General features: G+C 39.4%; 1 protein-coding gene across 1 annotated transcript in view; it reads left to right on the top strand.

The window, feature by feature from the left end:
- The first annotated feature begins 2,157 nt into the window (after positions 1 to 2,157).
- The window catches only part of SERPINE3 (serpin family E member 3), a 38,126-nt gene continuing 14,220 nt past the window's right edge, over positions 2,158 to 26,063 (top strand). The window contains 5 exon segments of the mRNA XM_027856901.1: positions 2,158 to 2,416; positions 5,528 to 5,761; positions 7,702 to 7,899; positions 12,611 to 12,809; positions 17,234 to 17,334. Coding sequence (XP_027712702.1) covers positions 2,158 to 2,416; positions 5,528 to 5,761; positions 7,702 to 7,899; positions 12,611 to 12,809; positions 17,234 to 17,334 — 991 coding nt within the window.

Genomic DNA, 26,063 nt, shown 5'->3' with positions numbered 1-26,063 from the left:
GAGAAAACTGAGGCAGAGAGAGGTTGAGCGACTTGCTCAGGGTCACACAGCTAGCGTGTGTCTGAAGCCAGATTTGAACTCAGGTCTTCCTGACTCCAAGTCCAGCATTCTAGCTGCTAGACCACCTACCTACCAACTATGGGCCAACATTGGCTACAATAAAGGTTAAGGAAAGTGAAGCTTTGAGCACCAGTGACAGGATCACAACAGTGGTGCTGTTGGCAGAAATACGGAAATTAGCAAAAGGAGTTAGTTTGGGAGGGAAGATGACAAATTCCATTTTCTACCACATCCAGGTTGATACATACAACCAGGAGTAGGAAATGTAGGTCATGCTCCTGGGTGCAGGTACATTGTGTAGATTAAGGATTCACACAGGTAGAAGGAATTGTTGGAGCCATGGGAATGGATGAGCTTGCCAATGGAGACAATAGAGAGAAAGAAAGAATAGGATTAAGGACACTTTGGGGAACACCCATATTAAGACTTTGTAGGAAGGAGCCAGTGAAAGGCACCAAAAATAGATTTACCACATCTGTCAACTGCTAATGTCCACAATCATCGAATCAGGTTTAAGCAGGTTCTACCAACACTGGCATCTCTATTATGTTTTTTTTTTGAGGCAATGGGGTTAAGTGACTTGCCCAGGGTCACACAGCTAGTGAGTGTTATGTGTCTGAAATCAGATTTGGACTCAGGTCCTCCCGACTCCAAGGCCGGAGCTCTATCTACTGTGCCACCTAGCTGCCCTAGCATTTTTGTTCTTAATCTCACAGTTTATTCCAGAGAGGGCTGTTGTCCTCATCTGAATCAGTATCATGTCAAAGTCTGCCATTAGATCCCCAAAAAGTAAGACCTTATTCTTGTGTGTATTTTATTATCCCCAAGACAACTCCTGGGTTTTTCCATCATCTCTAATGTGCTAAGTTCTTAAAAATCAGATATGCTGATGGCTAGTAAATATTAATTAGTCCATAGTCACATATATGTGCAAATGCATGTGTATGTGTATGGTGCTGTTTTTTAATCCTCATTCATCAGACAAAAAATAAATGTTTCCAGTTAATTATAAATTAAATTGTGCCATTTGGAGGAAGGCACTTATGAAGCATACACAGACACAGACACAGACACACAGACACACACACACACACACACACACACACACACACACACACCCCCCATACTCAGAATAAATAATAATCTGACCATGGAATAGAAAATGAAACTGAGTAATTTTTTCCTTTTTTGTTTTTTGGTTTTTTTTGGAAAGACCAAGAATTTGAAGGCCAAATAAATCACCCTCTCTTTTATTATGGTATAAAGGGTGATAATAGCTACTTATTTTATCAAGCTATCCTACAGTTTTCAGGGTACTTTCATATAAATTATACCATTTAATCCTCACAGTAGTCCAGTTTGGCCGGTAGGTAGTCAGTATAGAATTTATTCACATTTAAGAGATAAAGAAACTGAGGCCTAGAGAGGTTATGACTCACCGTAAGTGGGTGAGCAAAAACCAAGAAACTAGGCCTCCTGACTTTTAGTCCACTCCCACTCTCTCTATATTACACTGCCTCTTTGTGGGTTTTCAGTGAGACCACACTAAGCATATATGTGGCAGCTAAATGACCCAGTGGCTAGGGCAGTGGGCCTGACATCAGGAAGACCTGAGTTCAAATACATCCTCAAATACTTATAAACTGTGGGACCCTTGCAAGTCATGTAATGTCTGTCTGACTCAGTTTCCTCATCTGTAAAATGGGGATAATAATAGCACCTCACTCTCAATGTTGTTGTGAGGATGAAAAGGCCTTTGCAAACCTGTAAGTGTTATATAAATTCTAGCTATTATTATTATAATTATATGTAAAATAGGCACAAGAATGCGGTGAACAAATGTGAAATAAACAATAAGGATTAATTGAAGGATTCATGTGAGAAGTGGTGTGGGAAGGGGAGGTTTGGGACAGTGAAAGGGTGGCCCATCCAGCAGGACCTTGAGAGGTACTCTTCCCATTTATTACAGCACACACGCCTTGTTGTCCAACACGACCCTCTTCATGCCCATGTTCCTGGACTCACATTCCCAAGGCTCCTCCTTCTCCATTGCAGTTGGCCTTGCCTAGGGGGACAGGGTCAGCAGCCTCAGCCTCCATGCTGCCTTTCACCTTCCTCCTCTTACCTCTTCACTCTGGCCGCCTCCAGGGAGGAAACGGTGACCTCCAAAAGGAACTGAAGGGGTTAAAGACTGAATTTGCTGTCCAACTCTACCAGAGCTTGATAGGAAGTGGAAATGGGACACACTTGGTCATCTCGCCAGCCAGCGTGTCTGTTCCCCTGGAGCTACTACAATTTGGAGCCCGAGGAAACACCTGTTTGCAACTTGAAAGGGCCCTGGGGTATACAGTTCATGGCAAGTGCTGCTTGAGGCCTTACTCTATTTATTTACATAATTTCCTCCATTCCACGTTGTTCCTTATCCCCTGATGAAAAGAAGGAAATTGTTTCCCCCTGGTTCTTAACTTTGGCAGTGGGCAGAAGGCACTAGGCCTCTGAGTTCACATTTCAGCGCTACAAGACCCTCAAGGGATGATTCTCAAAGAACACAGAGCTCCCGGAACCTTCTTTTTCCCCAGAACAGTCCCAAGAGCCACTTAAACTAGGACGATGTTTATGCTTTCTTAATGCTAAACTCCTTTAGCTTTTATTCTAATCCATTATTTGTTGAAAACGTCAATAAGAACCAAAAGAACACATGTATAAAGTGGCAGTGAGTTCTGGGCCAGTCTTAGGACAATCTTACTGTTTAATTAGGGCAATTAGGTCGTGAAGTAGATAGCTCCTGGGCAAATCACTTAACCTCTCTTAATTGAGCCTTACTTTCCCCATCTGGAAACTGGGGATAACATAGCACTTACCTCACAGGGTTGTTGTGAGGATCAAATGAGATAATATGTGTGAAGTGCTTTTTAAGTGCACTAGGGGCAGCAAGATAGTGCAGTGGATAGAGCACCAGCCCTGGAGTCAAGAGGATCTGAGTTCAAATCTAGTCTCAGATACTTGACACTAGCTGTGTGACCCTGGGCAAGTCACTTAATCCTGATTGCCTCACTGATTGCTCATTCTAGCTGTTATCATTATTACTATTAACAAAAAAGATCTATTATGATACAAATTGCAGTTCTTCTACACTGTTTTGTTCTTCGTTTCCTATCTGCATGGGAATGAGATCTCTTGAGGGTCCCTCATGTAAATACAGAATGAATCCTTGGGCACACAGCAGCATCCCGGAGCAATATAGCTAATATATGGGTTCTAAACCAGAGGTCAGCAGATTTCTGAATTTGGATGAGGAAAATAAATTACATCTTATTCTGATCTCATAGAAGTCTCAATTTCCCAAAGTTCCAAGTTCCAGAAATTCTTTTTATTTTTCTTCACTCAGAATCCTTCATTTGTCCTTAGGAATAATTTGGTAAATGGTGATTTTCTAAAATTGCTACTCTGGCCCAGCCTTCGGGTCATTAATCCAGCTGTTATGTCACTCATCTTCTGGGCAGACATATACTTACCCTCCATTCCTCCATCAGCCATTGACTGATTTGCCTTTTCAGCTCAACCATAAACCTGGCAAATAACATTAATATAACTGTCTGCTCCCATTGCTTCCCAAGCAATTATGATAGTAGTGTACTGCAATGGTTTCACCTATTATATGGACATCTTCCATATGCTTCTAAGAAGGACCTCAAAGCACTATAAGATTTTGGTCTCCAGCCACCCTTTCAAGTGCAGGCTTTGCATTTTCTTGAACACAGAGAGAAAATTTTCCCTATCACCCTTCCTTTATTGTACAGTCATCTTGAGCTCCAAGGAGTAACAGAGAAAAGTCCAGCTATGCACAATCAGCTCATGTCTATACTCCCATCAAAGATTCTGGGAAAGAATTAATTGATGAAAATAACCAAGGCTGCTTCAGAGAGTTTCTTAATCGAAAGACAAGCATGGAAGGAAAGGGAACAGAATAAGTATGTATAAAGTGCCTGCTCAGTGTCAGACACTGTGCTAAGCATTTTACAAATGCTATCTCTCAGAAGAAAGTTTCCTGCCCGAAATTTGCTTTGAACTAATTTATGCATCAGTTTTAGGCTCAACAATTGTTGCCTGTCTGGTAAATAATCAGGTGACATAAGGATGAGAAATTTAGAGTTGCAAAATACCTTAGAGACCACTGAGTCCCATGCCCTCATTTTATAAATGAGGAAACTGAGATTTTGAAGCCGACTACAAGATTAGAGGCCTAGCTTGGCTGTGATGTACTAGCAATGTATTTACAACCACTTCACAGGGTGCTTAGGAGAAAATTAAGCTGGTCACGTTTACTGAATAAATATGGTGAGAAGAGTGCAATATTGATTTGGGGAATAAAGATGCAATCTTCTACAAAGGGTGTTCCAAAAATCAGTGCAGTTTTAAACTATTAAAGCTTAAAATTCCACCCTGTACAAATACTAATAACTAGAAACTGACATTTAAAGATGCAAGAAAATAGAAACTATTGACTTTTTTAAAAATCCTTATTTTCTCAGCATTTTTCCAAACTATTATTGATATTAATAACATGAACTATCTCTAGTTAGAAGTAAAGGCTCTCTTTTTTTCTGGATTTCTACAACTGGAGACTTTCATTGGAAAACTTGAGGCATCCAAATGCCAGGTGGATTTATACCATGAAATAATCTGAACGAGTTTATAATCCAATGAAATATGTAAAGATAGACTACATCAGCATCCCAGCCACCTGTCCATCATGATTATTTATGTCATTTGGAATAATTTTCAGAACATCTCAAATTTAGGAAAAAGTCACTACTAACCTACCCTGAAATTTTCCCCAGCCTTGTTCACACTTGCCACTAGTATACTTTTGAGATACAGAATGTGTATGATCTTCAGGAGGACCTAGTTTTGTAGATGGCACTTTCTATCTGACTTGACTACAACTTGATTTCTTTTTTTAATTCTGGATTTCTGGGTTTATGCTAATTTTCTGCCTGGTTTGGGTATAACTTTGAAAAATAATCTCATTAGTGAAACAGGGTAGCAGAGTAGACAGAGGCCTAGCCTTTGGATCAGTAACACCTGGGTTCAAACCTGCTTTTAGTGCCCTATGGTCTGTGGTCATAAGTAAATTACTTAACGTCTCTATGCCATAGACATCTATAGAAGACTATAAATTAGAGGCACCTTATAGAGCAAATTTCCACACTTGGTGTTCCTACATCAATGAAATCACAAGTCTAGATTAAACAACAGCTAAAAAAAGTTCTGATGACTTTTCTTCAGATCAATCCAGGAAACAAACACGGAGAATGTTGAGTCCTACTTCAACACTGGGCTTGCTCTAAAATGATGCTTCCTCCCTATTCAAGGTGTTTGCATAAGTTATAACCTGAATCCTTTTCTTCTGCTCAGCTACTTTATTTATGCATGACCTTTCCCCTCCCTCTCCTTCCTCTAACAGACAGAAGGGTGCATGATTTCCTGAGAACTGCTCAAGCAGCAGCTACTACATCTTGCCCAGGGACCACAATTCAACTGGCATGTGCCTTTTTTGTAAAAACCGGAACACATCTCTCCTCTCATTTCACCGAGCACATCTCCCTGTGGGCCAACAGCAGCCTGGAGACAACCAACTTCAGTGAGCCTAACAGGACGACGGCTCAGATCAGTACATGGGTCTCTAGGTTTGTTGCAGGTAAAACAAAACAGAAACAAAACAAAAATTCAACCAACTAAAGTTAATAACAGACAGCTGTGAACAGAGCCTCTCAAAGGGCTAGGTATAATTTAGTGCCTGCATATGTGTTAACACTTAACTAAGAAACGGCACTGATTAGTACTCTGGCTTCTCCCTTTGGTATCTGGTTACCTAATGCTGTAGCCAAGGTCTGCCATTTTGATTTAGTGATCTTTAGTCATGGGTCTGTTTTGTAGTAGGAATGGAGCCAACCATAGGTCAAATTGTAAGGTGATGTGCCTACAAGAAGTTGTTCTTCAGAACTAATCCTTATCATCTTTTCGACCTTTTGGAGCCATAAAACCAGGATTCAGCCTCTTTGTTTGGTGACTCCTTCCTCTCATTCAGATTGACCTGCCTTATTCACTTAGGCATCGGGTTGCTGACCCCTAGGGTTAAGGGGTGTTAAGTAAGGAATGTTAAGAGGGTTTGAGGAGGAACTCATTTGAGGAAGGGTGGGAAGTGCTGGGGAGGAAGCCAAAGCTCATGTTTCTCAGAGCCAAAGATCATTAGAATAGTAAGTCCAAAGGAGGCAGGAGGCAAGAGGCAAGATAATTTAGGTGAGGTTTTTTAAGCTGGGGAGTTGGCAAGCAGTTTGTCAGAGCAAAGGGACAACAAAGAAAGAGGCTATTGTTGGGGAAAGAGTACCAGACTTGGAGGCAGGAGACATCTGCGCCCACTTCTAATACCTACTGCTTCTGTGACTCTGGGGAAGTCAAGTGACCTCTCTGAGCCCCAGTTTTGTCAGCTGAAAATAAAGATAATGATGCTAGTGACACACAGTCAGTGGCTGTTGGAAGGGTCACTTGGAATGATGTACATAAAGCCTTTTGCCAACCTTAACATTTCAGACATGTCAGAGTCTGATCATTTAAGCTAGGGCTTCTTAACTTTTTTTGTGTCCGGGACCTCTCTGGCAGTCTAGTGAAGTCTGTGGACCCTTCTCAGAATCATGCTTTAAATATCTGAAGGAAATGATAAATTCCAGCTAGAAGTTAATGAAAATAAAGGTAGAATTTTATTCCCATCCTGTGGACTCCAGGTTAAGTTCTAAGTTAAAGGGTGAATAAAAACCAGTTAGAAGAAAAAACTGATACCCTCCTCAGAACACTCCTAGATAACATTTAATAGTGGCCTTTTAGAAACGATAACCCCCTTTTTTGTCCAATCCATGGAAATGACTCTCAGGGAATTTCAGGCCTGGTAGGAGGACTTGAAACACTTTTGTTGGCCAGCAGAACTTGGCAGTATCCTGCAAACAAGACCATTAAAGTGGCTTTTAGTTGCACCTGTATGTAGAACTAATCCTAGAAAGAACACTACTAAAAATAAAATTTAATTTAATTTTTAAAAATCCAGTTTCCCTAGATTCTTTAAAAGGAATATGAAAAGGAAAAATTAGTTATTAGGATAAGAATAGGGACTGGAGCTGATTTCATTGGTGTAGGGAGCTGTGGGATAAAGAAAATCCTTCTGCCAATGCATGTCAGGATCTTCTCTTTGACTTATAGTCTTAGAAAATTGCCTAGACTAGCAACAAGTGGTAACACACACAGCCAGTATGTGTCAGAGGCACTAATTCATGTCTTGCTAGCTCTAAGGTCAGCTCTCTATTCATTATACCATTCTGCCTCTCACTAGTTAGTACTTAATTATATATATATATATATGCATATAATTAATAAATATTATATATAATATATTTAATTATATTTAGTTATGAGCATATACTGGTTTGTTAGCTTACCTAGTTCTTATGAGGTTACAGATCTTACTGCCCTGATCTCCCATGGAATTTCCCCCAAGTCCAAACCATATGCAAGATTTCACTGGACAAGTCAGGTTTGTTTGCTTTAATTTCTATTGCCTGTCCTCCTTCTGGTTCTCCCTCTGCGCAGATGAAAAACCTGGAAATGTCTCTTTGGAAAGGATCCATTCATCACTTGCTCAGATGGCTCTGGTGAGCACCATGTCCTTCCAAAGCATTTGGCAAAAGAGATTCTCCTTCACAGACACCCAGATGTTGTCATTTACTACCACAGAAGGCCTCATACTCAGAGTGCCCATGATGTATCAGACTGCTGATGTCAACTACGGTGAGTATTTTCTACTTAAGGATGGTTAGGTGGCACAATGGATAGAGCACCAAGCCTGGAGTCAGGATGACCTAAGTTCAAATCCAGCCTCAGACACTTAATAGCTATGTGACTTAGAGCAAGTCATTTAACCTCTATTTGCCTCAGTTTCCTTATCTGTAAAATGGGGAAAATAATAACACTTACCACTCAGGGTTGTTGTGAGGATCAAATGACATAATAATTACAAAACAGTTGGCGCAGTGCCTGGAACATGATAGGTGCTATATAAATGTTAGTTTCTATTATTAGTAATGGTAATAACAAAATTTCATTTTATTTTTTCAACGGAAAAAAAATTCATTTTCCCTAACACTCACTACCCAATCTCATTGGAAAAGAGAAAAGCAAAACTTTTGTTGATAAATGTGTGTGGACAAGTAAAATGAATTCCCAAATTAGTCACATTGAAAACATTTGTCTTACTCTGAACCCTGAGTCTATTACTATTACTATTATTACTATTACTATTACTATTACTTTACTATTACTATTACTGAGTCTATTACCTTTTTGTCAAGAGGCAGGTAGCATTCTTCATCTTGAGTCCTCTGGAATTGTAATAAGTCATTGCATTGATCAGAATCCTTAAGTCTTTCAAAGTTATTCGTTTTTACAATATTGTTGTTATTATAGAAATTGTTCTCCTGGTTCTGCTCACTTCACTCAGCATCAGTTCATACAAGTCCTCCCAGGTTTCTCAGAAATTGACCCTGTCATCATTTCTTATAACACAATAATAGAATCACAGAATTTGAAAGGAACTGTTACTTAGGTCCCCGGAAAAATTATGCTCTTATCATAATTAGGCCTTCAGAAATGCTTTTGTTCTTCCTAGATTGATTTTGTACTTTCCCTCCTTCCCTACTCCTCAGCAAAGGCTGTCCTAAACTTTTTCCTTAAGGTATTGTGGTCAGTCTCAACTGTCCATTGGATGTCTCCCCCAGATATCTCTCAGGTGTCTCAAAGGCAACTTGTCCATAATAGAAATGATCATCTTTTCCTCCAAATTCTGTCTTTTTCCAGACTTCCAACTTCTGTTGAAATAATTCCCATCCTCTAAGTGATTTTTTAGGTTCATATCCTCTTCCCCTTCCCATATTACCTCCTTCCATATCCAATCAGTGGCCGAGTCTTGTCAATCCTGCCTCTAAAACTTCTTTTGCATTTGCCCCCTACTTTGTCCTAATATAGCCATCGCTCTGGCTTGCACACTCTCATTTCTACACTTACCTATTGTAGTATCTTCTTAATTGGTCATCCTGCTTCCACTTCCCCTTCTTCAATCCACCTTCCACACAACTGCCAAAATAATCACCCTAAATACAGATCTGACTATGCTCAAAAATCTTCAGTCACTCTCCATTACTTCTCAGATAAAATACAAACTCTTCCAGCTGCCATTTAAGGCAATTTACTGTCCAGCTCTAGTCTGACTTTAAAGCTTTATTTCACATCAGTCCCCTTCATATTCCAGTCAAACTGGACTATGGTTATTCCCCAAAGTCAATGCTCCATGTCACCTTCATGTACTTCCACAAGATGTCCCCCATGCTTGGAATCCTTCCTTATTTCTACCTCTACGGGTCTTTATTTTTCTTCAACATGCAGCTCCAAAGCCATGTTTCCTCCACGCCCCATGAAGTCTTCCCTGATTCCTTCTAGTAGTAGCTCACTCTCTCTTCTCTCTCTGTCTCTGTCTCTCTCCTCTATCTGTCTCTGTCTGTCTTTCTCTCTGTCTCTGTCTCTCTCTGTCTTCTCTCTCCCTTCCTACTCTCCTCCCTCTCTCTCCCTCTTCAGTTATGTTATGTTATTGCTTATACATATTGTATCCTACCACTAGAATGTAAGCTCCTTGAGGAGAGGAATTATTTCATTTTGTTTTTTGTATATTTGGCCCCTAACTCAGTGCCTGGAACATAATAGGTGCTTAATAAGTGTTTGATGAATAAAACTGAATAGATATCATTCAGTCTTTTGTCCCCTTAGTTTACAGATGAGACAATTAAGCAAACAGATTCAGTGATTTGCCCAAGGTCACATTGCACCTTAGCATCAAATCTAGGAATAGAACCCAGGTTTCTTGACTCCCAAACAAATGTTTTTAATCCAGTGTGAAGAATTTAAATCAACCCTTCATTTTAGCTAGCGAGTTAAATCAAATTACCCCCATGTGTAGAAATGTTCTAAACACAAAAAAGAAAAAAAGTAAATCTCTTGTCAACAAAACCAAATACTTTTTAATGAATTTTCCTTCAGTTACATTAGACTATAGGCAATCTCATTTGATAACTACAAAATTTTCTTTGCTGACAAATCTCATATCAAAAATGTAATGTGTCAGCACCATAACATGAGTTTTCATGACCACAGTTTAAAAATGATTCAGTTGAGGGAACTCAGTCTGTTTCTTGACAAGTAGCAGCAAAAATTATTCTGCCTAGGGATGGGTCAGACTCGTTTGGGTTACCTACCAGTACAGTAGCAGGGCACTGGCAAATGATCCTCTTTGTTCCGCCAATCCAGAAATCACCAGCTGAAGACTGGCATGCTGACCAAAGATGACACAGGGACACATTGTTCTGCCCCATGGCCTGCCATTTCCTAAGCAGCCCAGAGGGATAGAAAGCATATTCTTATCAAAATATTGACAATGAGTTGTGAAAAACACTGTCAAGCTCCATCTGACATAACTAAATGAAAGACAAACCTGACATCTGGGCTTTATCCCCATTTAACAATTTTATAATACTAGCAATGGCTCACAACATTTTTTTGTCATGATAGTCACAAAAATATATTAAGCACTCACAGTATTTGTAACCCTGGGCTAGGTGCTAGAAAAGCAACAAAGTCTTTGCCCTCATGGAGCTCCCAGTCACACAGAAGTATAAGATGCTAAGCACAGACAGTGACGCTTATGGACACGGTTACATTGCAGTGGGTGACGCATGCTAAGTACATGAGAGAGCTGCCAGATCATTGCTCTGAGCTATCCAAGGATAAAGTCTATTGTCTTTTTCTGTTACTTCACATGCTGCTATCCAGTCTGTGAGACATCCTCAAAGTTCAGAATTGTTGCTATTTAATACCTCCTGAGAAAGGCCTTTACGCACCTTCCTCCAAAGGGCAGACTTGTAAAGCAGAGCAGAGGGTGAGGTCTCACACTTTCAGGTTTGACATTTCCCATTGCACTTTAAAAAGTAAGGAGATATTTAATAGGATGCCCAGAACCATTGGACCAAGTCAACCCCCATGGACTTCCATAACTTCTCTGTACTTTTTTTTTCCACTTTTAAAAGTATCAATTTCACTGATAAACTACTTGCCATGATGGAGGGTAAGAGGGCTGAGAACTTGGGTGATTCTCCTGATTGTAAATCTTCCCCCGAACATTCCTAGATTGAAATCCTAGTGACTGCTTTGGAATTCTAATGCTCTCTAATTGGCATAGCTGGCAATGATTCATCAGTCACATTCGGTCTTATGCCAGAGAATAAGGGAGATGCCTGGGGAGGCACATTCTCCCCAGTAAATCACTGAAATGCTGGAACATCTGCTGTCCATTCTAATCCTATGAAGAAACCTTTTCCTAAGGACAAACAGCCCACTCACATTGTTCCTCAAAGCATCAGCAATTAGTGTTGTCTGTAACAAGAAGAGTGAACTGTTTGCAAATCAATCAATCAAACAATAAACAGTTTTAGAGCACATACTATGTGCTAGGCACTGTGCCATGAGTAGGGAATCAAAAGTTAAATAATCCATGCCCTCAAGGAGCTTACAGTCTAGCTGGGATAGACAATAAGTACAGTAATTTATATATGTGGATAAAAAATAGATAGATGGTAATTCTTTGGGGGAAAGCACAGTGGTACTATACTTGAAATGAGCTTTGAAAGAAACTAAAGATTATAAAATATAGAGAAAAGGAGGTATAATAATAGCAATTATTATTAATAACAATTCTAATTTCATTTATTATAATTAATATATTATAGTTAATAACACTTCAAGATTTGCAAAGTGCCTTACATATGCGAAGGCACTGTGCTAAGCACCAGGAATACAAAAAGAGGCAAAAGACAGTCCCTGCCCTCAAGAAGCTTACAATCTAATGGGGGAGGCAACATGCAAACAAATATATACAGAGCAGGCTTTATACAGGAAAATGAGAAATAGTTAACACAGGGAAGGCACAACAACCCTGTGAGATAGGTGCTATTTTTATCCTTGTTTTACAGATGAGGAAACTGAGGCTGAGAGAGGGTAAATGACTTGCCAAAGGTTAAGTAGCTAGAAAATACCTGAGGCAATATTTGAACTTGACTCCAACTACAGCCCTCTTACCTACATGTCAAACATGGAGGCAGATCATAGTCTTATATGAGGACAATATGAAGACTAGTTTGGCTGGACCACTGTGTGCATGAAGGAGAATAGTGTGTAATAAGGTGAGAAAAATAGGTTAGGGTTATATTGTGAAGAGCTTTAAATCTCAGACAGTGCAGTTTATATTTAATTCTAGAGGTAATAGTGAGCCACTGGAGTTTATAGAGTAAGAGAATGGCACGGTCAGACCTGTACTTTAGGAAAAGCACTTTGACTTTTGGAAGAAACTAACTCAAATGTCTGCAATGGACAGTAACCCCTGATCCAATGAATCTGTCAGACCAGTTACAGGTCACAGATAAGCAACAAGTTGGGGTACTTGAACTGCCTTATTGAGGAAGCTCAGTGAGCCTGTTCCTGGTACTCTCTCAGCACAAAGCAACCCATCTGACCCTTCTTGAGCCTTACCTCACAGCCAGTGCCATTCACATCTGGACCAACAGCCTGAAGAGAATAAAGATGGATGTTTTCCTACCCAGGTAAGTGGTTTTGATCTGAAAAAGGGGGGAGTGGGAAATCCATAACAGACCCTGCCCATCTGGACCCTATGGGAAATTTGATGCTTTCTAAAGCCTAGTCACTCATTTCTAACTCCCCAGGGCACCATCTAAGCTTTTCCCAGAGGAGTAACCTATTAAAACCACTGTGGCAGCAGAGAAGGAGAGCCTTCATTTCTTTTGATGTTTTCATTGATCACCTTCACCTTCATATTACCTTCAGTTATAGAAAAAAAAAGCAGCCCCAAAGGTTAAGTCTAGAATGGTTGTGTTTTTCTTGTTGCTATTTTTAAAGGGAGCAACCAAATGACCAAGTTTGGCCTAATGAAAAGATGTAAGAATTTGCCTCCCTCCCTTCTTTGCAGAGGCGGGGAAATATGAGGGTAGGATGCTGCATATAATATCAGACCTGGATAATGGGTTGTTTAATTTTGCTGAACTGTTTTATTTTCCTTTTTTTTAAGTCTTTGTTTTAACAGATGGCCCTCTGGGAGGGGAAGGGGAGAGATATTAGGAAATGGAGGTGATTTCAAAATAAAAGATAGCAATACTGCTATGAGTTCATACAATTCGACACATAGACCTTGGTACACATACACACAACCTGATTTTTAAAATTTTGTCTAGTTAGTATTTTCAGTTTTATGCATATAAATAGATTATGACATATAACTATCAGCAAGAGGAAGGTTCAACTCGGAAACCTAGAGATTTTTAGAGCTAGAAGGGACCTAAGAATGTACAGTCTCATTTTGCAGAAGGGGAAACTATGGGTCAATTACTTGACTCGCCAGTAGAATATAGGTTCCTTGACCTTGAGGGCAGAGACTGTTTTTACTTTTGTTTTCTGTATCTCTATGGTCTAGCACAGTGTTCAGTGCTTAATGAATGCTTGAGGAATTAAATCAATATGCTCAGTAGCAAACAATGAGTTAACAGAAGAGCAAGGAGTAGAGCCCAGGTTTCCTGACTCCCAGAAGTCCATTCTCTTTCCACTATGTCATACAAAGACATCCTGAAAGCAACTCATTATATGCCTCCATTCTTACCAGAGGTCAATGTGAATGGAGTAAAAAAAAAGTCAGTCAATGAATATTTATTAAGCACCTACTATGTGCTAGACACTTCTAAGCACTGGGAATACAAAGAAAAGCAAAAGCCAGTCCCTGCTCTCGAGGAGCTCACAGTCTAATGGGAGAGATAATAGGCAAACACCTATGTACACACAAGTTATGTACAGTATAAATTGGAAGAAATCAACAGAGGGAAGGCACTAGCATTAAGGAGGATGAAGAAGGTCTTCTTGCAGAAGGTGGGATGTTAGCTGGGACCTGAAGGAAGCTAGGGAAGCCAAGAGGCAGAGATGGGGAGGGAGGATAGGGAGCCACTGGAATTGATTGAGTAGGGAGGTAACATGCTTCAAGAAGCCCAGTCTGAGGGCTGAATGGAGAATGGACTGGTGTGGGGAGAGACTTGAGGCTGGAAGACCAACTAGTCAGTGAGCACTTACTAAGGCCAACTATGTGTTGAGGCTATGTCAAGGCTAGTGTCAGGACTTGAACCCAAGTCATTCTGGTTTTAAGGCCAGCTCTCTATCCAAATCATAGAAGAATAAAAGAAGCTAAACAAATAAAAAATTTATAAATACAAAATAATTTAAAAGGCTAACTTTCTCAATCCCCCTTAATGCTAGTACTTCCCTTCTGTGGATTATCTCCCTTTTATCCTGTATATAGATTAATTGTACCTAGTTGTTTGCATGTTGTCTTCCCCATTAGACCATGAGAGCAGGGGACTGTCTTTGGCCTTTCTTTGTGTCCCCAGCATTTAGCAGAGTGCCAGAAACAGAGGAGCTGCTTAATAATTGCTTCTTAACTGACTTACTAGCCTCCACTGCAGCACTCCTCTGTTGACTGTGTGCTCATCTCCTTTAGGGGAAAGTAGAATCTTTTGGGGCCTTGGCAGTGATCTCTTAGAAGCTAAAAATAAGACTATGAACTACTGCAAAAACATACAGACACACAGGGAGTTAAGCCTTAAGGTCTGATGTGGAGTTAGGCAGTATTGGTACAAAGGGTAAGCCTCGCTCTGAAATAAAGCCTTCATTTGCTCTTCAAAACTGAATAGATGTGCCACAAAATGAAAGCAAAAACCCAGGAATTTTGGTAAATCTCTCAAGAGGTGCTCTAGAATGTAACTTAAAGGAGTTTTGTCCTACATATGACAGAGAATCAGAGCAGTTGGTAGAAAAGATTTTGATGGCAGAGGCTAAGAGAAAATGTCCTCCTACGTCCAGAATCTTCAATAGTAAGTTGTATACCAAAAATGGAAACAAAGCAGAAGGCCATCATTTGGGGAATGGTTAAATAAATTGTGGTACTGAATGTAATGGAATATTACTGTACTGTAAGAAATGATGAATACAGAGAAGCGTGGATGGATTTATACCATCTGATACAGAGTGAAGTAAGCAGACAAGAAAAATATATATACAATGACTACAACAATGTAACTGAAAAGAATAACCACAAAGTGATCTAAGGTGAATAATGCATTAAAATTACAAAGAATAAGCATGTCTCCAAAGAATAGATATGAGCTAACACTCCCATCCCACACCTTTGCAGAGGTGGGAGGCACACAGTTGTGATACATTGCATCTATTTTCAGACTTTTAAAATACATTGGTCAGTTTTGCTGATTTTTTTTCTCTTCTTTTTCTTATGTAAAGTTTCAAAGAGCCCACTGGCTTGACCGTACTTTGGTGCAGCTTCAGCAAAGCTGTTCTGAAGACTCTTTTAATACTTCTAGAGCAATCCTGATACATAGGAAAGGAAACCTGACATACTGATGTCTTGGGTTTGGATCAGCAATCTCTTTATTTCATCTTAATGAGTTACTCTTCAAAACAGCATTTTCCTAAGAGGCCAGGCCCTTTAGCACAAGAGCAGGAACAAAACATGCTCATCAAAAAAAATTTTTTTAAAGCAAAACTGTTCTACTTCTCACACAAAATCAACCAAGTATAAACATTGACTTTAAAGTGGGGAAGAAGAAGAATAGTTTTATTCAAAGCTATCCTTAGCTCCATGCTTCAGGCTGACCCTATCCCTAAAGCTTTGGAAAAAATGCAAACATAGACATCCCTTTCAAAATCTGAGTACCCCTGAATCTAGGGAAAGAAATGATGGTTGTGAGAATTCAGAGAAACATAGGAAGATTTGTATCCAGATTCGAAATGAAACAAGCAAAATCAAGAGAACAATATACACTGTTACTGTAACATTGTATATGAATAGAACAGTAAAAGGAATATGAGCCCTGAGTAATGGAAAAAACCACTGGAGATATGAGAGAAGCAAAAACAAAGCATGCCTTCTCCCTCATGGCAGGAAGGTAGTTGGTGACTGGGAAAGGAAACTGTATATGTTATCATTTTTCTTTGTAACAGTGTAGGGGTCAATCTGGGCAAGGGGTGGAACATGAAGAATGTGACAGAGAAATGACAGGTTAAGACAAAGGATAACAATCAGACATTTAAAAAAATAGGAAAAAAGCCAACCATGATTCCAGACCAATAATGAAGCATGCTACCCACCTCCTGACAGAAAGGAGATGTTCTTGGGGTATATATGAGACATTTTTTGGCCATGGCCAATGAAGTGTTTTGCTAGACCCTACATATGTCACAAGGGTTTTGTTTTGTTTTTTTCAACGTGGGTGGTGGAGTAGTGGAAGAGAGAAAATAGATTTTATTAATTGAAAAAACTTTTAAGTTAAAAAACACTATATGAAAAGCACTAGGAATACAAAGACAAAAAATGACAGCTGACCAAAGAGGTGAGATTTATCTAATATAAATAGGCAAACAAAATTGGGTATTCAGTCATTTATTCATTTAGCAAACATTTATTGAACATCTACTGTGTGTTAAGTACAGAGGAAGATGGAAATGTGAATAAGACACTGTACTTAAAAGTCTACAAAGGGGGATATGATTAATCTAGAAATCACTATAACACAAAGCAGAATATGACCAGTGCTGAAAGAGAGGTACAAAACTTTATGTGAATTCAGAGGAAGGAGAAGACATCCAGTTGGATTGACCAGGTTTCATGATGTAAGTAACTCTTGTGGTGAGCCCTGAAGGATAGGTAGAATTTCAAAAGCTAGAGATTCAGGCAATGTCAAGGGGAAAAGCATGAGCAAAGATGTGGAGGTAGAAAAGAACAAGAGAATAACAACTAATTGAGTCTGGCTAGAACATGAACTGAATTCATGTAAAGAAGGTAGTCTAGGGCCAGATCGAGGACAGCCTTGAATACCTGGCTAAGGAGCTTGATTTGGTAGTCTGTTTGGGATGTAAGATGAGAATATTTTTAAATAAAAGTTGTACTTTGTTTTAGGTGCAGGATCGAAAACCACTTCAATCTGAAAGATGTTTTAAGTTCTTTGGGGATCACAGATCTGTTTGATCCATTCAAAGCTAACTTGAAAGGAATTTCAGGTAAGAAATGTTCTTTCTTCTCTCACTCCTGGGTTCTGCATCAGTTTCAGAATATTTTGATTTGGGGTTAGCGCTGTGTCACAGCAGAGCCTTCTTTGTTAACCAGATATTGTGCAACTGGAAGAAATATGTTCTGTGGGTTGTCATAGCCTACTGATAATATGCTGCACATCCTATGTAAAAATTGTGCTGATTGCTTACAAATTTGGGGTTTCATTTGAGGGGTTAAATGTAGCTCTACCTATCTTCACCCTCCTCCTTTTCTAGGTCAATGGCCATAGGTACCACTATAATTCACCTCTGTAGTCACCTCTATATCACTCACCACCTATGATTCACTGGTGATGTCATACAACAGAAGCACTTTTAAAACACCAGATAATTTTTTAATGCTTTTTCCCTGATATCACCCAGCTCTCAGTCTTTCTTTTTTCCTGTCCCTTCTCCCCTCCCCCTTGCAGCTCTTCACTGCCGTAACAATGCTGTAAGCTTGAAACTTTCATTTATCTGTTAACCTTCTCCCTTAACAAAATAACCATAGTTCTTGTAACCTTTCCCTAAAAGATTCTGTTTCCCAGCTAAATAAGTAGATTTCATTATCCACCTACATCACCATAACTTAATCAATACATCCTATCACTTGGTGAGGCCACATTCTCTGCCAGGCTCAAGATGGCACTAGACTACCAAAACCCAGTCAACTAGGACCATAATCCCTCTCTTATGAACTTGATGACCAAACTAATTTTCACTTTTAAGAAGCCTTATTGTTGTTCAGTCATTTCAGTCACGTCCAACTCTTTGTGACCCCATTTGGGGTTTTCTTGGCAAAGATATTGGAGTGGTTTGCCATTTCCTTCTCCAGTTCATTTTACAGATGAGGAAACTGAAGCAAACAGGGTTAAGTGACTTGCCCAAGGTCACATAGCTAGGAAGCATCTGAGGCCAGATTTGAACATAGGAAGATGTCTTCCTGACTCAGACCTGGCATTTTACTATGTCACCTAGCTGCTCCCTTTAAGAAACCTTAGAATCAGAGTATGTTAGATCTGGAAGGGACTTTACAAGTCATATATTGAAGTCCACCTCATTTTACAAATGAAGAAACTGAGGAAGAGAAGTGACAACTTAGGCAACTCAGTGTTGCTTTCCACCATACTGCACTGCCTTTGGAGAATATAGTTTCTATGGAAAGAAGTCACAATTATGGCATTTCCTTTGTCTTTGATGCTAACCTTTCCCAGTGAAATTTAGAGTAGTTGAACATTAGAATGTCTGAGGGAAGATCTCCCAAACTTTGAAAACTGGTCTTCAAGTAATTTAAAGACAAAATGCTATACTCCTCTAGGGTACTTGATATAATCTGCTTGGAAAGATTGCTTTTAAACTTAAGAAGGGTCTTTAAAATCCACTAATCCTGAACTCAGTACCCAAGGTAAACAAAAGCAATAGAAAATAGTAGAGAGTATAGAGAAAAGAGTGCACATAAAGCCCAATATAGCACCTGGCTCACAGTAAGTTGTTTAATATTGTTGACTAACTGGCCAATCTAACTAGTGGTTTTGTTTAGCTTTTTTCCTGGTGAGCCAAAGCCAACCTGACACAGCAGAGAAGAAGAGGCAGAAAGGGAAGAATGGTAAATGGCTAGAATTAGATTAAGGGAAGAGAAATTTCTCATTTGTAGAATGAAGGGGTTGGACAAGATCATATAAGGTCCCTTCTGGGTCTAGGATATTAAAAGTCTCTGAATCCTGGTACATTCTGACATTAAATTAATGACGACCAAATGATATTCAAAGGTTAGACAAGTAACTTATTCTAAGTTAAGAACTTCTGTATAAATGCTTTCATCAGATGCAGCTACTTATGTCATATGGGACCAACCAATCATATTCTGTTAGCAGAATGTAAGCTCCTTGAAGGCAGAAACTGTTTCATTTTTATACTTGTTTCCCTAGTACCTCTAGTATAATGTTTGCTAAAAAAAAAAACAAAAACCCATGTTCAAAGTTTTGGAGACCTACATTTTAATCTGGAGATTTAATCTGGCATTTATTAAGCAGGTATTTAATAAATGCTTAATAATTTGAAATTGGTCATTTTCTGCATTTATTGAACAGTCACAATAGATGAGGGGGTCTGAAGCTTTCACTTCTGACTTGTTTTTTCAGTCTTTAGTTCTAAAAAAGGCTTCCCTAGAATATATGGCTAAATGATCAGTGGGGCACCATGTTCTAACAAAACAACCTTAGGCCCTATAGCTCATCCCTAATAAAATGAAATCCTCTTCCCTAATTCTTCTTTAATGTCCCCTCTTTAAATATAACTAATCAACCAACAGGATTCAACTTTGTGTCTCCCACTTGAGTCCAGAATCCTCTGCACTCCCACTATGACATACCTACCCTCCCATCTGGCCAGGATCTCACGGAAAATCAGTAGCCCTAAATAACTAGGGCCTACACTGTATGATGGTTATGACAAACAGTAATCCTCAATTCTTTGGGGTTTGGTCCTGTGGGGGGAGGGGGTCGTTCCTCTTCATTTTCTCCATCACTCCAACATGTCCTTACAGCTCAGCTACCCCTGGAGAGGTCCTGGTCTCAGGTGCCTCCCTCAGCTTCAAAGAAGTGCCAGTCCTAACTGCAAGCTGCCCCTGCCTCCCTGATGCTCTGTAGCATTGCCTGAGGGAGGCGGCTGAGGTAGTTAAAACAGCAGCAGGTGTGGGGGACAGACCCATGACAGCTAAGGCCCCTTGGGGACTAATCCAGCCACCACCTCTGTTGGAGAAGCTATCGTCCCAAGGCCGATTGTTCCCACTGAGACATGAGAAATGCAGCAGGTGAAGCACAGAAGAAGTTCGCTCTTTTTAAGAAAACAAGACTCTCCAGGTCCTTGCATACCCTGAGATTTCAAATAATTCCCAATGACAGTGGTTTCCCAGTGCTTTTAGGTTATGGATCATTCTGGAGGGCAAAAGAGCTCAGAGACTGCTTGTTGCTTACCACCACATACAAAAACAGAGAAGGTTTGACTAGCAAGTCCTGACATTTCTACCTTTATGACTTCTCTCATACGCTGCCCCTTCTCTTCTTTGACATTGCCACCACCCTGCTACAGGCCCCCATCACCTCACACTACCCTACTGCAGTGGCTTTCAGGTGGATCTCCCTTCCTCGGCTTGCCCCCCTCTTGAATCAGCTGTCAAATTGATCTTCCCAAGGTGCAAGTCTGACCATATCACCTCCCTATTCAGTAAATTCCAGGATCAAAAATGAATTCCTCTGCTTGGCTTTTAAGGCTCTTCATACCCTGACCCTTTCTTACTTTTCCAGGCTTTTTAAACCTTACAGCCCCCCACATATTATATCATCCAGTGACACCAAACTCCTTGTTCTTCCTCACATATAAGACTCCAGCTCCCAATTTCTAGTATTTTCTCTGGCTACCTCTCATGCCTAGGAAGTTCTCCTTCCTCCTAGCTTCCTTGGCTTTCTTCAGGTCTCACCTTTTGCAAGAAGTCTTTCCCAGTCTTCTTTCATCTTAATGTCTTCCCTCCAAGACTGCCTTCATTTTATCCTGTAAATGTGTTGTTTGGACGTGGTTGTTTGCCTTTTGTCTTCCCCATTAGACTGTGAGCTACTTGAGAGCAGGGACTGGTTTTTTTTGTTTGTGTTTTTTTTTGCTTTTCTTTTGTATCTCCGGAGTTTAGTATAGTGCTTGGCATATAGTAGGTGCTTAATAAATGCTATATGACTTGACTTCCAGCCACATAGCATCACTGGGAGAATATTTGGGCTAAAAGGGTGTTTTTTTGGTGGAAGCAAGAAGGTCGGAATTGGGGCAGCTAGGTGGCACAGTGGATAAACTTCCTGAAGTCAGGAAGACCCAAGTTCAAATCCAGCTTCAGACCAAACACTCACTAGCTGTGTGAACCTGGGCAAGTCACTTAACCCCAATTGCCTAAATAAATAAATAAAATTTAAAAAGAAGGTTGAAATCATTAAAGGGACTATACATATTATTAAATATAAATGTTATATAGATATTAAATATAAATATTGAATATATTAAATAAGTAACTCCTACCAGAAACAAAATGTAGATAATGACATATTAATATCAGAAATGACCAGCACCTGGATCAATTGGATGATTCTTAGAGCTCACCACTTGTCCCAGGATCACACACTGAAAGTTGCTTCCATAGAACAAATGGCTAAATGATTTGAGGGGCACTGTGACAGCCTTTTAGAGTAAGCAGTAGGAAAATGTGTACTGACTGTGGTAGTACCACTGGCCTCAGAACCCCAGCCACTGTTTGAGACTACTTGACCCTTTCTGTTTCATTCCAGGAATATTTCATTTGGAATTTCCTTCCTCATTTACAACTGGGTCATTTATTTCTTTTCTTTCCTTTGTTCTGCCCAAAGACCTCACTCAACATTAGTTTGAAGCTCCACAAGTGTGTCATTTTCCCCCAAACTGTCTTTGAACCCCTGAATTACTATGTTTTCAAGCATACCATCTTATACATGCATACCAACCTTCATTTTTCTAGGTGTTTTCTAAATCTAAGAAATCATTACATCTAAATATGCTTGAATTTCCCAAGAGACCATCAAATGTTTAAATTTAAAAGTGCATGATTAATTTCTAATTCCCACCCACTGAGGAAATGCTCAAAAGTTCATTGCTGTTTCCTATGACTTAAATAAATGGCCAGTCCACAGTTAGTTGCCTGGGTTATTAAGGGAATTACAATCTCATGTCTGATGGCTTTTGAAATGGGCAGTGGTGAGAAAGGAAAGAACTACGGTCTGCCTTTAGATAGCCAGGTTCTATATGTTCTTAGCAGTTCATCTCTGTGTCATGGCCTAGGTGGTACATGATTCCTTTTCAGGGAATAAGTGACAGAGTAAAGACAGGAAGGATAAACTAGAAGCTAGTCTTGGCAGTTACAGAAAACACACACACATATCTTTGAAAATTCAAAAATAATTTAAGGAAATTGAAAGACAAAAGTAATATTTAATTCTGTGTTTATCCTGCTCCTTGAAATAGTTGAAAATTACATGAAAGATTATTATGGACACAGAATCCTAGTGTTAAAAATCTTGTGTTTACATGTCATTTCATCTCAAACTTTCTTATACATTATGCAATAATAGATGACAGGCTTGGAGTCTTCCATTGACAAAGAAAAAAAAGCACTGAGACAATTACCAGCAGAGACATGTTTGCTGTGTTGCTCAGCTAGAGCCAACTCCAGCATAGGAACAACTATCCAGCATAAATTATGTAGGTGAAATAAGGTCACCTATAGGTAAAATCAGGCCAAAAGGAACATTAAAAATGTAGGGTTTGGGGGGGGCTGTTTTTAATTTTTATTGAAGGTGGAAAGGAGTCATATAAGAGCAACATCAGGAAAGGTGAGGAAGGTGAGAGCGAAGATTCCACCCTTTTGCTTCAGCGACAATGCACCTTTGTGGTGGGATACATATGTGCCCAAGAAGGTGTAACAGAAGAATGCTGAGCTCCAAGAGAGAAGATCTGGGTTCAAGTCCCTATTATGGTGCTCCTTAGCTTTGTAACTTTGAGGCAGGCCAGTATAGCAGAAAGAACATTGGATTTGACTAAAGACCTCAGTTCAAATTCTAGCTCAAAATCACTGACTTGTGATTTTGGGTGAGTCATTTCATTTCTCTGGGTGTTAGTTTTAGTTTCTTTATATGTAAAATAAGGGGATTTGATGAAGTGACTATAAACCTCTCTGGTCTTCAATTTCTTCATCTACAAAATAGGGATAATAAAATTGTACTACTTCCCTCAATTTATACTGCTTACCTCCTATTCTTGGGAAAAGAGTGCTTTATAAACTGGCTTGCCAAATAAATGGGAGCCATTACTATTATTTATCAGCACCTAATGGAGCCACCACTTCCCCAGCTTGGTGGCAGATTATCTTCTTCCACCAGGTTAGTGGACACAGATGGCCAGGCTAGGTCTTACCCCCTTAGGCCATGGAATTTTCCCTCTTCTAGACTAGGAGCACTTGGGTTGGAGCACGGGAACCAGATCAGAACCAGATCAATTCTCTGCCTCCACCTAGCCTTGGAATCCAAGCTCACTTTGAGACTCACCATGAGAACCAGGAGTGAAGTGACTGGCCAATGGGTTTATAGGGTACAGTTAACAAGCAGACTTTAGTCTTCTGCAACATTCAGAAAAGGCAAGACTAGAATGAAAAAGGTGAAATGCAGACAAAAAAAAGTCATATTTCCTTGTTTCTCATGAGACACTTTTGATAACTAAGAATCAAGAGATACGACACAGCCAAAATGGTGGAACAGGAGGAAGCGGTGAAGGAGAGGCTATGGCACATAATCTTTTCAGCCCAAGATCACAAATTTAATCTATAGGCAAGTGGCCAGGACAGGAACTCTGTAACAAGGGTGGGCTAACCGTGTCCAGAAAGCCTATCTAAGTCTGCAGCACAGGACATCCAGAGCAGATAGATTTTAGACTCAGTTCAAGCCCAAGGCCAAAGCTTAGGCCCTGGAACATGAATTCAGTACCCAGAGCACCCAGTGTGTGGTCACCTAGATGACCCCACAGCAGATCATAGGTACAGTAGTCTCCCCTGGAAAGTAGCACAGTGTTCTACCAGAAAGGCCAGGGTTACAGACAGCCCCAAAAGAGCTCCTATCTCTAGGCCGTCTCTGGAAGAATGAATAAACAACAACAAACAGATAAAGGATTATTATGAGGCCAGGAGTACCCCACAGCACAAACCCAGAAGATGAGAATAACTCCAAAATAGTCATAAAACCTAAAACAGAGAGAGACACACACAGAGATATATATATATAGAGAGAGAGAGAGAGAGAGAGCTTGACTACAAGATCAAATATAATTTCTAGAATAATGCAAGAGTTAAAAATGAGTTTTAAAATGGTATTACAAAGTAAATGAGAGCAATAGAGGAAAGAATTTGAAAATAAATGAGAGCTATGAAGCAGACTTGGACAGTTAACAGCTTGATACAAGAGATACAAAAACCTTTCCCAAGTAACAGACTCCTTCAAAATTAGAATAGAACAGAATCCAGTAACTCCATGAGCCCACAAGAAATATAAAACAAAATGAAAAGATTGAAAAAATAGAAGAAAATGTAAGATATCTCATTGCAAACTGACCTAGAAAACAGTTGAAGGAGTGATAATTTAAGAATCATTGTACTTCCTGAAAGTAATGACCAAAGAGAAAGATTGGAGTGGGGGGAGTGGGGGTGGTAAGAGAGACAGAGACACAGAGCCAGAAAGAGAAAGAGAAAGCCTACATATTATATTTCAAGAAATCATGGGGCAGGGTGGGAGGGGAGGGGGAAACCTGCTCAGTGCTCAGAATCAGACAGCAAATTAAAAATGGAAAGAATACAATCACTACCTTCTGAAAGAAAACCTAAAATGAAAACTCCTAGGAACATCAAAGCCAAAATCCAGAGTTCCCAGGTCAAGGGGAAAAAAAAACTAAAACTTTCAGAAATAAAGAATTTTAAGTACTGAAAAACTGCAGTGAGGATCAAACAAGAATTAGCAGCTATGCCTATAAAGGAAAGGAAAGTACATGATATGATATTCTAAAAGACAAAAGCCTAGATGCTTACAACCAAAAATAATTTACTCCGCAAAACCAAGTATAATCCTACAGGTCTAAAAATAGAGCTTTAATAAAATAGAGAACTTCTAAGCATTCCCGATGAAAAGACCAGAACTTAGTAAAATTTTGAAATATAAATATGGGAATAAAGAGAAACATAAAAAAGTAAACACAAGCAAGTAATTAAAAAGGACTTTGTAAAGATGAGGTGTTTGAATTTTAATGGGTAAGAAAGAGGATGATACAGTATACTGTAAGAACCATGAAGTCAGTATAGAGGAAGTCAAATAAGATAGAAAGCCTGGGAGTGATTTTTGTTATGTTTGATTATCTTAAAATGAGGAACTAAAGGGAAAGGAAAAAAGATGCATTAGGGAAGAAATGTAGAGGAAAGGAAGGATTTATATTTTATATTATCAGGGTGGGCTATGAATAGAAGTCTATACAAACAAGGAAAGGGTAGGAAAAGTTGGTATCACTTAAACATCACTTTAAAATGATGCAGAAGTGAGCAGAATCAGGAAAGCAATTTATACTATAACAATATTATAAAAACAAATATTTTTGAAAGACTTAAGAACTCTAATCAGTGCAATGATCAACCATGATTCCAGAGCTCCAACGATTTAGAATACTACCCATCTCCAAAGAGAGACGGGTGATGGACTAGATATGAAGAGTGAGACATGCATTTTTGAACATAGTCAATGTGAGAATGTGTTTGTTTGACTGTGGTTTCTGTTACAAAGGTTTATTTTTTCTTTTTCTCTTTTTCAATAGAAAGGAAAGTGAGAGGTGAGAGGAAGAGAGGGTAGATGTTTATTGATGAAAAAAATAAAATTTAATGTATTAAAAAATACTCAAGGGAAGGATTCCATCTTGCTATCTAGTTATAGCAAGTGCATGATTCAGTGAAAACAGGAATTGAGAAATGGAGTCTTTTTCATGGTTCTAACTGTACCAAATAGGTTAAAGCTTATTCTCTAAGCAAGACTGGTTACATCTCTTCCTCAGGGTGCTAGGGTATCCTGAGGGGTCTGCACGGTTGTCTCTTTCTTTATTGACAC

The sequence above is a fragment of the Vombatus ursinus genome, unplaced genomic scaffold (genome assembly GCF_900497805.2).
Source record: "Vombatus ursinus unplaced genomic scaffold, bare-nosed wombat genome assembly UNPS02011700.1, whole genome shotgun sequence".
Lineage (NCBI taxonomy): Eukaryota > Metazoa > Chordata > Mammalia > Diprotodontia > Vombatidae > Vombatus > Vombatus ursinus.
The sequence above is the reverse complement of the archived record's forward strand: the minus strand, read 5'-3'. Positions and strand labels throughout refer to the sequence as shown.